At 45.1% G+C, this 12,087-nt stretch overlaps 1 protein-coding gene and 1 long non-coding RNA gene across 4 annotated transcripts; one reads left to right on the forward strand and one right to left on the reverse strand.

Annotated features, from left to right (window-relative positions):
• Positions 1–7,830: 7,830 nt before the first annotated feature.
• On the reverse strand, positions 7,831–9,914 carry LOC119717183 (uncharacterized). 2 transcript variants are annotated; one of them, XR_005266323.2, is made up of 3 exons: positions 9,782–9,914; positions 8,600–8,691; positions 7,831–8,364 (listed from the first exon to the last, which is right to left on the reverse strand). It is a non-coding gene; the product is annotated as an uncharacterized lncRNA (long non-coding RNA). The 2 variants fall into 2 exon arrangements; XR_005266322.2 differs by lacking the exon at positions 9,782–9,914 and adding an exon at positions 8,841–9,402.
• On the forward strand, positions 9,666–11,201 carry GSC (goosecoid homeobox). Of its 2 annotated transcripts, none has more exons than XM_027459131.3 (3): positions 9,666–10,063; positions 10,267–10,526; positions 10,896–11,201. In XM_027459131.3, the coding sequence occupies exons 1-3, from the start codon at positions 9,736–9,738 to the stop codon at positions 11,046–11,048; spliced, it is 741 nt and encodes a 246-aa protein (XP_027314932.1). In that variant the 5' UTR covers positions 9,666–9,735; the 3' UTR covers positions 11,049–11,201. The 2 variants fall into 2 exon arrangements, with proteins under 2 accessions (XP_027314932.1, XP_027314933.1); XM_027459132.3 differs by having other exon boundaries at positions 10,267–10,605; positions 10,896–11,031.
• The last annotated feature ends 886 nt before the right edge of the window (positions 11,202–12,087 follow it).

Genomic DNA, 12,087 nt, shown 5'->3' on the forward strand with positions numbered 1-12,087 from the left:
GTGGTTTGCTGTAACTTTGGTCATTGAAAAAAACGGACTATTCTATCCCACAGTTCATGAACACTCAGCACAGAATCCTTCTGTATTCTATAAATAAGCAGAAAACCCAACTGCAGATTCAGAATTACTGGTGTTAAATTTGTAATTGCTAGAGTTTCTCTTCTGGATTTTCACAGAGAAATATCACCAGTTCAATCAAGGAATACGTTACTCAGTAGAATTGCTGTGTGTAGACTGACTCCTGGGTTACCTTGGAAGAGTGAATGTTTCAGTTTTCTTCTTTGGGACCTCAGAATACACAACACAGCAAAGTTTGTTTTACAGTCCAGAAACTTTTAAGACACAATCCAAAGGCTGTCTATATATCACTCTCTCTTTGAGTATAGAGCAAGCAAATGTCATGCTAAGCCAACATTTACATTAACCATAGTCAGTTTTGAAGTCGAGATACTCTGTGCACAGGATAGTCAATTTCTTTTAACATAGCTCTTTAAAGAGCCTGATGGTCATGTTGAAATTGTCTTTGTATTTAGAATCCAGTTGTTGGGGCCAGAGTATAGGCTGGGGAATATTTGTAGAAAAATATTTGGAGTTATGCTCTGGTTTCCCTAGATTCTGCTAATGTTTCAACACAGGCCAGACATCTTTTGCTGAATTAGGGCAGGCTGAGGTTAAGAGAACCTAAAATTAGTGGGATTTAAACTCTGATTGCTAGACTACAGCATTAGTTATCTGGTGACCAATGACTTTAGAAGTCTTTGTAAAGAAAATATTTTACAATCGAAAGAAACCAGAATACTTTGCTACCTGCTTTGGATGAATGGAGCATATATTTAATGGGGAAACTTTAGGGGTTGCAAATATTCTGAAAGTTTCCCTACCATTCTGCAAATATTCTGAAAGTTTTCCTTTTTATCATTTTTTCCAATGTATATTACAAAATATATACATTCTGGAACTTCACATCACATCCAACATAGGTTTTGCAATGCTTTAAGATACTCAGACAGATAAGATTTCAGATAGATATACAAAATAGCAATGAAAACAAACAGACATTGCTGCTACCAACTGCTGTTTCAAATCCATCTTCATGCCCTGTTCAAAACAGCAAATTTTGTAACCAACATCAAGTTTCAAGGTCTGGAGCAACAAAATGAAGGCACAGACAGAGACTGTGACAGCCGTCACTGAATTCTGAAGGGTCACCTCAGTAAGATCACTGCTACTGAAATGCCTTTCCTTATCTTCAGGTGATTTCTGATAGTCAAGTAATCCAGAAGGCCACAGCTTTACCTTAATGTAGGTCTTCCCACCTTCAATGGAACTGTGGACTTCCTTTAGGAGCACACAGTAAGATTTGGGTATAAGTTTGCAGCTCATTGTCTTCTTCATGCTGGCTCTGCAGGTGCTCCTGGCACACATGAAATGTGATGGCTGAAAGGTTCAAGGTATTCTCAGTAGGAAAAAACTTTTCCATGTGCATATATAGTGTAGACTGAGAGAGCTCTATAAATTCACATTCTATGTACACTAACTTTCTTGATTAGATCTGCCCCTGCATGCTTTGTGCCCCTTGGATTTTCTCAACGTGGTGGCTAGTGCATATATACTACCCTGAGGTTAAAGCTTATTAAAGAAGTAGCCTAAGAAATGTTGATATCAAACTGCCAGGGTTTTGAGCATATTTAATTCTCAAATGAGTTGCTGATGTATCCTCTGCAAGAATCAGAGTGGGAAGGAGTCGGTATTCCCTCTCTGAAAATACTTTACCAATGGCAAAAATCATGTAACCATTCATCTTTACTCTCAAAAACATATGTTATATCATGTTGGGACATAAACAAAGAAGATGTCCTTGATAAAACTTCTGAAATATGAACTATTCTTGACTTTTGGCTGCTGTACCAAGTTCTCAGCTAAGTTCATGGTCCAGAATTATATCTAGCTACACACCACACCAACCTCCTAAAACAGGCAACAGGCCCAAACCATGTTCTTGCATATCTTACTGTAACTTTGGAACAAATCCATCAAGAAAACTCAGAGTTATGATAAAAGAACAGACTTTCCTTCCAAACCAAAAGGTTGAAGACCAGACTGCATGGAAGCTATGCATAAGAATTAGAAAGAAAGAAAGATGAAATCAAAGGACAAATTGTCTTGTCCTGAAGACAGCTACAAATGTGTAGATACTGGTATAACATTCTTGATCCATGGGAGTAGCTGACACAGTTGTTGCCCCTGATCATGATATTATTCCAAATTATAAAATGTCTTATCTCATTTGATCAGATTGGAAGTATAAGTGTTAGCTGCAAGTATTTAAATATATACTGCAGGAATTCTAAACTCTAGTCCTGGACTGGGGATGGTTGAGTAGGAAGAGGAAAGCCATCAATTAATCTAGACTTCAAGATAATCCTATTTAATTTTAAATTTTTCTGTTAACTTTCAGAAAGGTATCAAAACTCTTATATGTACTACTATTACAAATTCAAACAGATTTAGAAATAGTACGGAACAAACCCAAGCTTCATAATGTCATATAAACATAGCTTTTTACTTCTGTCCTCTAGTGGTTTGAGTCTTGTATTCAATTCCACAAATGACCTTTGCTGTAAACAGACTGTTTTTCCCCATAGTGCATAAATTAGAACTCAAATAGTTGACTGACAGTCGTGTGATTTAATCTAGAGACATGGATTAAGGTTGGGAGCATTAGAATGTAAGTACAATAGTTCTTCTACCTGAGTTGTTTCACTGGATGATCCTATTTTATCTGTCTAGTGTAACCAGTGGTCACTGAAAACAATTATAGAGGTATTATTTATTTCATTAATTCAAAATAATTCTAACCAAGGTAACAATTTTGTAATTCCTTTTGGAATATTTGCATTACTTGCCTTAAATCCATTATCCTTCATTATATATTTCTCTACTATAATTATCCAGTTTTTTTTACTTTTGACCTCTGCAAGCATTCATTTTTAATATAATTTCCTGTGTTCTTTAAATATTGTAAACCTTCATGATATATATCTGGCACGATTCAGTCAAAAAAAAAAAAAGAAGAAGAAAGAAAGAAACAAAGCAGTCATGGAAGTCTATTTAGTTTTAGTTACATGGTGTTTGGCAATGATAATACAACATTTAGTTGGAAGATCAATCTCTCTTTAAGTTGTGGTTCAAAATCCATGACAATTAACAAGCAGACTTCCGTAGATGTGAGATTGGGCTCCAGTTTTAGTCCTACTAGAGTAAAAACTGTTAGATTATGCTAGAGTGATACTCATAAACTCTGAAGCTCCTAAAAAAGTAGAAGTTTCAAAAAGACATCATGTATACATTAAAGAAAACAATGCAATAGCTGTCTTTTGCATGGTTCACTTATTTATTTTTAAAGCTGACTTTGTTTCTCTAACTCCCTATAAAAGCCTTTTGAGTCTCTTTGCATTACAAATAAATGACTACTTTGGGTGTAATCTCCCAGGGCCTTTTTGGAGAGAGGAGACATTAAGTATGTACAGTTTATACTACAAAGAAGAGCTTTAGCCAATCTAATAATGCTTGTGCAGAATGATAAGTGCTGACCACACACAATTTCTGTTGACTTGATTTGTAGCTGTGTGTGCTCAGGATCTCTTGTGGTTTAAAATCCAGTGTGCTACATGATGATCCAAAAACTTAGTTCAGTCACTGGAAAAAGGCAAATCAACAACAGAGGTCTTAGTTTGGTTCATGTTTGTCAATCAGAAAATAAGTCTTTTGGCTTATTTTTTTTGTGTATTTTTTTTTCAAACGCTATATTTATACTAGTATAAACCCTAGCATAGAAAGAGATTAAATAACATAATGATGCTTAAAATGATCACAGTTTAGGCACATTATATGTAGGGATTAGATACATGAATAAATATCTACCTATGCATGGCTATATGTGACTGTATGTACAACACAGGTAAAATTAGAATTATCCTTGCAGAGAAAACCGAGGTACTAAATACTAAAATGTTAGAGTGAAGCCACCTTTTCTTTGAAGCTTGTAACTGTACTGTTAGAGTACAGTTCAATTTTCAGTAGAAATCTTGGCTGTTGGCTGTACTATGATAGAGAGCCTCTTCCTAATTGTGGGTCAGTGATGTCTCTGCAGGAGACTTGTGCTGTGTTAGCCTCTACAGCACATGCCTAGGCATGAAACTTTCATAACGTTGTTGTCCACATCATCCCACTTTACTGATCTTATACACATTTGATCACAATATCAATGAGTAAAGTATTTGACCCAAACTGCATCTAATGGAAAGCAAAATTGAAAGGAAAAAAAAAAAAAAAAAGCAAAATTACGAAATATCAGGACATCTGCTCATTGACTCCTGTGGGTGCAGTCAAGGACCAGAAATATTTTACCACTGTCCCCTTGAAAAAATACTTTGAGTCTTCTTTGCAATGATCTGCACAGATTATATGTAGCATATTTCCTTTGTTTAGAGGGGGAAAAACTATATATTTTTTTCCTGTTATATCAGTGGTGTTACACATCTTCATTTGCTAAGTTTGTTGTATGCTGGGAAGAAAAAAAAAAAAGGAAAAAAAATAGAAAAAAGTCTTTTGCCTTTGTGCACATTCATGGACACCTTTTAAGAGATTCTACTTTCTTCACTAGATTACCTCACATCAGATTGAATCCATCTCAGTTTTTAAACTGCTATGGCATCCGCATTGTCTACAACAGATTGTTGACTCATTACAATTCTGAAAAAAATCACCTCTGTACACTAACAAAAGGGGCAGTGTATCTTGAGAACTCTGTGTATGACAAACTGACATATACAATAAATACGAATTTTACTACAGAAACAGATTGAAATTATATAGTTCATTTGAACCTTTTTCCAACTTCAGCTTAGTCCCAGCTAAAGCACACAGGAAATAAACATGTTGAGCTGTCTAGCACCAGGCAACTATCCAGGTCCTGTGCTGTCTAGCACTGGGCTAGGCTTATCCATCCAATCAACATTAGGAAGTTTATTTATGTGAGGCAGATATATTAGTAATAAATGGATTTATTCAGTAGCTTGCTGGATTTATACATGTACAAAATCATTTAAGTTTAGGGAGACTTAAAACTGAGTGACCCACTATTTGTATGCACTGCAGGCTGAAGCCCTTATAGAAGGTCTACCCTGCTCCTCACCAAGGAAAAAAAAAAAAAAAAAAAAAAGTCAGTGGGATGTTTGCTGGAGGAATACCTGCAAAAGACTTGGGAACTGGTGAAATGCAAGCGGGCATGCAGTTTGCTAAATGGCGAATCCAAGGATTATGGTGTATTAGTATCCATTGTAGGCAATGTTCCATACCTAAGGGTCCGTTTTGATTTTTACAGACCCAGATAGTTTGTAAAAGAGAAAAAAATCATAGAAATACATTCAAAAGGGATGTTTGGGTTTCCTTTCTCACACCTATTTGTACTACAGGCAGATTTTTTTCTAAGGCATGCATTTGAATTGCATGTCAGGTCTGTGCTGCATCGAAGGCTGTTTTCACTGATTCGGCTGTTGTTTTTTGGAAAACAAGACAGAGAATTCACTTTAATGCTATAGTTCAACCAATTCAATCAGATAGTGAGTGGCACATTCTCACCTCATTTGCAGTTTTTAATTCCAATTGGACATTGCTTTTGAAATGTCCCTTCGCTTTTCCCCCCTTATGCTGCCACTTGAAAGTTGAAATGTAGCAAGAATGTAATGTTAGGTGCCAGTTTTCTGAATTACAGGGTGACTGCTTTAGCTGATCCCGAAAAGCAAGTGTCTCTTTATACCGCATAAAAGCCTGAAATGTTTACATATCAAAAGGCTATAGGCCAATTTCTGTCAAAATTATACATGAAGTTAAGCAGTACAAGCAATTTATTTAAACACTAGTCATTGTAGAAAAATTCAAAACCATATGCTCTTTTAGCAGTTTTTCACAAATGCATTTGACCCATGACTTGGCAAGACATGCATGCTTCATAATTTACTCTAAATTTCAAATCCCCTTGACGTTTAAATAAAAGATCTTCATTAATAAAGTTTATATGAATGAAAACTTTAGAAGCTGATATTGTTAGAGGGAAGCTTTAGAAAAAAACGCGTTTCTGCCTCGTTTTCAAATGACTGACTTTCCTAATCAGTTCAAGATAAGTTTATTCTGGGAACAAATTACCGTAATTTCGCATTGTATGATTTTTTTTTTCTTTTCGGTGAAGTAATGATGCAATCAATTTGAAACAAACTTGGGGAACGCCGAAGGGCGATGGCATCTGCACGTGAGAGAGGTGCTGCGAAGCGCTCTTTCCGAGAGGTTTTTCGGGGAGGACGATGCTCCAAACCCTCCACTCGGTCTTAGCATCCCCCCGTGCAGCAGCGGCTGAGGCTCCCCGGTCTCTTTCTCCGCGAGGCCCCGGTCTGTGCCGCCGCGGCTGCGCGGGGCCCCGCTGGGGATGCGCGGCTGCGGAGCCCCCGTGCCCGCGGCAGCCGCGCCGGGCAGGCGGTGCGCTTCGCATCCCCAGCATTTAGTCCTTAATGCCTTAAAATAAAAAAAGCCGGTCGATTTCTGAACGAGCGCATTTTCATAGACTTGTGCATGGTGATTGCTTTGTATGAAATCGTGTTGAGGTAATAATATTGAAAATCAGTGCAGTGTTTACTTTATTTCATACCTAACAGCTTGTTCTGCGCGGTGCTATCCTCCTCTTTAGATCTCCCTTTCAGCCCATGCTGTGACTGTCCTCCGGTAACAAACAATTGCTTAGCAACACTATGCAGCACAATTTGCTTGCGTTTCATTTGTTATTACAATTTCATCCCGACATTGTGTGACAACTGATTGTTTGTTTAACGCAATTTTACGTTTGCAAAGTTAGCGAGGAGCGGATGTGAAATGAGAAACTCCTAGAGCAGGTTTTGCGAAGTGGGTAGCAAAACCGGGGTTTGCACGGCAAGACTTCCCAGATTAAAACAAAACAAAACGAGAACTTTCCCAACGGGGGTGACAAGGTCTTTGAAAAAAAAAAAAAAATGTAAATTGGGAAGAAAGGTGAGCATTGCAGCGTGGCAGACCATCGTTCAGTAGAGCCTCATAGATCGAAAAACTGCTCGGGAAGCTCAGAAGCTGAGTTCTCTCGCAGCACAGGCGGTGTGTGCCCTGCCAACCCCCGGCTGCCCCTCGGGGGGGAGGTGGAGAGGTCCCGCGATGCCCGACCCGGCCCCGCGGAGCTGCTTCCACCAGGGCGAAGCAGGACGGGAGCGACGGGGACGCCCCGATGGGAGGGGAGCGCAGCACCCAGGGAACCCCACCGCGGGCCTGGGGTCACCGGGAGGGGCAACAATTCGGGGCGCCGGGGGGGTCCCCGACAGCGCGGTGTCCCCGCCGCCTGGGGCTTGGCCCGGCCCGGCCCGGCCCGGCCCAGTGGGGTGGCTCCGAGGAGGCCCCCAGGGCACCCGCGGAGGAGGCAGAGTCCAGGGAAGCCGCCGGTGCCCCTGCGGCTCTCCTCGGGCTGGGGTCACGGCTCGCCCGAAGCCCCCGTCTCCGCCGGGAGCTGCAGGGGCCGCCGAGGAGATGCTACCGAGCGCTGCAGCAGGGCCGCTGGGGACGTGGACGAGCATCCCGATGGAAGAATTAAGCCCTGCGTTGCTCTGTGTGCGGCGTGGCCGAGACAGACCCCGAATATTACTTACCCCCAACCCCCCCCACAAAAAAAAAAAACACAACCACCTACAACCCAAAACAAGATCACAAAAAAAAAAAAAAAAAAAAAAAAAAAAAAAAAAAAACAACAACCTTGAATTCACACCAAACTAACAAAAAGGAAAAAAAAAATAAAAAAAAGAAAACTCCACGTCAAATAGTTTCACTTTACATCAAATTTGCAAAATCCGCACGAAGGTCAGCTCCTAAATACCGAAGGCGGAAAGAAATTGATCAGGAAATAAATGAAGCAAAGCAAACGACGCTAATAATTTGTCTCATCGCGGTGTATTAATAAAGTGAGAATTAAGTCCTGGGGTTCTTTTTCCTCCACGTTCATACGAGTCTTTTACTAGAAATAGGTTTTTGGTTGAGATCGTTCTCAGATGCAGTTATAAATCCCAGAATTTCGAGGAAAGGAAGGATAAAAGTGCGAGTAAGCGCTAACGAAGATATTTTTTTTTGTTGAGGCAAAATAATGTGTTCCTCGTAAACGGACCTTAATGGGTTATTTTCATTTCATGCGTACAATTTCCTACCTTCTTTGATGGAGGGCTGATGGGGTAAATAGTCTAATCTTATTCAGTTCACCTCCTGTGGATTCCCAGTGACAGTCGTGACAGACGAAGTATTCTGCAAATCACAAGAGCCAGCTACCAAGAGAGCCAAACGTCTTAACAGGAAGAGTTTTAGGGACTTTTTAAACTGCTCCATTTTAAATTCTCAGAGCATGCAAAATATAAAGTTCGCCGTAACACCGCAACTCTATAAGCTTCGTTTTCTAAGCTAGGAAAGAATTTATTTTTCCTTAGAAAAAGAAAAGAAAGAAGCACCGGAATGGAGATCAAAAGCGAATCGGAACACCTACCAGACCCGGGGATTTGAGATGGCAGTGGTCATTAACATTTCCACCTTCTGGCTTGTTTAAAAATAGAAAGTGATAGCTGTCTGGATCTGAATCTGCAGAATAGAACACAATAAAATTGTTTACAACATTCACGTGTCTCAGTTCCGCCAGGTGATCTATGAAAAGAGGAAAAAAATAGTTCGTTTACTCAGCAGAAGACGTTGTTACATCAGTGCATAAAGCTTAAATCAGAGCAACGTACACTCCTCAATGCCGCTTCAGTTCTCCGAGCCGGGGGACGCAGGACTCAAACCCAGCTAACAGAAACACTTGGGGGGAGGGGGGATTGCATGCTTATACCGAAGTTTATTATTTTTTTTTTAAACTTGCTTCTTAACCAATTCGAAGCATAAATAACGAATCTGAGCTTCAGACGGAGGAAATCGCACCCACTAATGTGAACTAACACGAGCAAAGTAGGTGCATAATAGACGAGGCTAGGAGCTGCTAACCACTTCTGCACAATGGCATTAATAAGATTAACCTGGGCAATTAGCCGGTGCAGCAGAGATCAAGCCTAAATCTGGGGCCTTTCAAAAAAGCCCACTAATGGAAAGGATTACGTTAATTTCATTAATTCTCAATACACAGACCCAGGCTCCTTTCACTCCTTTGTGTAACCCCCCACCTCTTCCCCACCGAAAGGAAGGGGGGGGGTGCAAAATCAAATCTGGTTTTGTTTGTCATCTGCATATTACCAGGAACTAAATCCAGGATGACGTCGCCTGGGTATAAAAAAGGGAAGAGGTTCAGATGGATTATACTCCGTGCAGCCCTCTGGGTTGAGATCAGTAAACAGGCGAGAGTTGAGGGGGGAAAGTTCCAGGGGTGGATCCAGCGCACACACACACGCGCGTTCACACGCACAGCGGCGCGCAGACACACACGCACACTCTGCCCGCCAGCTGCCCTCGGAAAAAGCTCCGCTCTTTTCTCTCCGAGCCCCCTCTTTTTTTTTTTTTTTTTTCTTCTTTCCAAAATTCCTCCGAAAAGTTTCGATTCCCCGTCTCCTCCGGCCTCCCCCGCCCTCCACCGCAACCACCCTCCCTCCCCCCCGCGGCCGGTCCCCGCTGCCCTGCCCCGGCACGGTTTGGGGCATGCCTGTGAGCATGTTCAGCATCGACAACATCCTGGCGGCCAGACCTCGCTGCAAGGACTCGGTGCTGCTGCCCCCGAGCGCCGCGCCCGTCGTCTTCCCCAGCCTCCACGGGGACTCGCTCTACGGCAGCGCCTCCGACTACGGCGGATTTTACTCCCGGGCGGTGGCACCGGCCTCGGCGCTGCCGGCGGTCGGCGGGTCCCGGCTCGGCTACAACAACTACTACTACGGGCAGCTGCATGTGCCCGCGTCCCCCGTGGGCCCCTCGTGTTGTGGGGCCGTGCCGGCCCTGGGAGCTCAGCAGTGCTCCTGCGTCCCCCCCGCAGGTAAGGGGCACGGCGGGGATGTGGACGGGTTTGGGACGGGATCGGGACGGGATGGGCTGGGACGGGACCGGACAGGACCGGACGGGCTTTCTTTGTTCCCGGAGCCGCGGGGTTAGGAGGGGGTGGCGGGGAGCGGGGGTTTCTCCGGGGGGAGCAGCAGTCTCATGCGAAAGCCTGTCGTCGTCTCGTCTGTCTGTCCGTAGGTTACGAGGGCACTGGCTCAGTGCTGATGTCCCCTGTTCCCCATCAGATGTTGCCCTACATGAACGTGGGCACTTTGTCCCGGACGGAGCTGCAGTTACTCAACCAGCTGCACTGCAGGCGAAAAAGACGGCACCGGACTATCTTCACTGACGAGCAGCTAGAAGCGCTGGAAAACCTCTTCCAGGAAACCAAATACCCAGACGTGGGCACCAGGGAACAGCTGGCCAGGAGGGTGCATTTAAGAGAGGAAAAAGTGGAGGTATTTCGGGCCGCCCTCTCCCTTTGCCTTTAAACGCGCGGGGCGGAGGCGCCTCTCTACGGCTCCTCCAGAGCAACAGGTTTGCCGAGGGGAAAGGGGTTGAGATAGGTTGGGGGGCATTTTATTTTATTTTTTCCCATTTTCCCAGGGTGTCCTTGTGGGGGCGGCCGGCGGCAGCCGTTCTCCCATGGAACCCCGGCGGGAGAGCGCCCGTCGGAGCACGGCCGCCGCCTGCGAGGGGCTGCGGGTGGGACAGGGCAGGGCCCGAGGGGGGAAGAAGGGGGGAGGCGGGGGCTGCGTGTCCCCTAACCATCTGCCTGTCCCCTAACTGTCCCCCTAACGTAACCACCCGGCTTCCTCGCCCGACAGGTTTGGTTCAAAAACCGCCGGGCGAAATGGAGGAGGCAAAAGAGGTCGTCTTCGGAGGAGTCGGAAAACGCGCAAAAATGGAATAAAGTGTCCAAAACGTCTCCGGAGAAGAGGCAAGAAGACGGCAAAAGCGACTTGGACTCCGACAGCTGATGCCTCGCGGGGGGCCGCTTCCCGTGGACTGTAGGATACGCTCCGGAGGATGCTACTATCTTGCACAGGCTCTGCCTTGTCGGAGGGGGAAACTATCTGTATATAATGTACAATACCCCGAGTTGATTGCGTGTAAATAAAATGTGGTGCGGAGGTGTTGCACAGGTAGACGGCGGCGCGTCTGCGGGCCGGCGGCGAGCGCGGCGGACAGGGGCGAGGGGCGGCTGCTGCAGGCGGGTTCGCGCCGTGGAAGCCGGCGCAATGGGGCCCAACGGGGCCCAACGGGACCCCGGGGAGCCGGGGGGAGCCGGGGCGGGGGGCCGGGGCTGGGGCCGGCCGCCTGTCCCCTGCCAGGGCCCGAGAGAGCGGTCGCCCCCGGCGAGGAGGCTGGCAGGTGCCGCCTGGAGGGCTCCGGCGGAGCGCTGAGGCTTGGCCCGGCTTGGCACGGCTCGGCCCTGCTTGGCCCAGCTCGGTTCGGCCCGGCCCGGTCCGCCCCGGTTTCTCGCAGGGACCCTTGGGGGCCGAGGCTGCGGGCCGTGGGCCGCGGGCGGCTGCAAACTTTGCTCCTTCTCTCGTCCTTCTTCGCTCCATCCGCCTGTAATCATATCGATCTGGGGATTTGTTGGGCCCGCGGCAGCACGCCTGGCTCTCTTCTAGTTTTATTTTCTTCTTTTCTCCCCCTAACAGCCCTGGTGGGTAATCCCCCGCCCCCGTTGCTGCTCCCTCACCTCCTTTGTGCTCCCAGCTCGCAAACCTGAGTCAAGCTGGAAGCGATGCTCTTCAAAATTATTTGCAGGCAAAGCAAACCAGCCTCCCACTTGTTACTCTGTTGTATTTCCTTGCACTTTTCTCTCCCTCTTTCCTGCTTTCTGGACCTATGCCCTGCTGAGTTTCTGAAGAGTTTGTCTCCGATGTCCATCCTGAAAAGCTATCACACGAGCACATGGCGGTGTTCAGATCTGCTGTTAATAAATTTCAGAAGGACGGTATGAGCACTTGCATGTTGCTCTCAGGGATGTTCAATCAGAAGTTTTGTCCC

The sequence above is a fragment of the Anas platyrhynchos genome, chromosome 5, assembly GCF_047663525.1.
Source record: "Anas platyrhynchos isolate ZD024472 breed Pekin duck chromosome 5, IASCAAS_PekinDuck_T2T, whole genome shotgun sequence".
NCBI classification, from domain to species: Eukaryota; Metazoa; Chordata; class Aves; order Anseriformes; family Anatidae; genus Anas; species Anas platyrhynchos.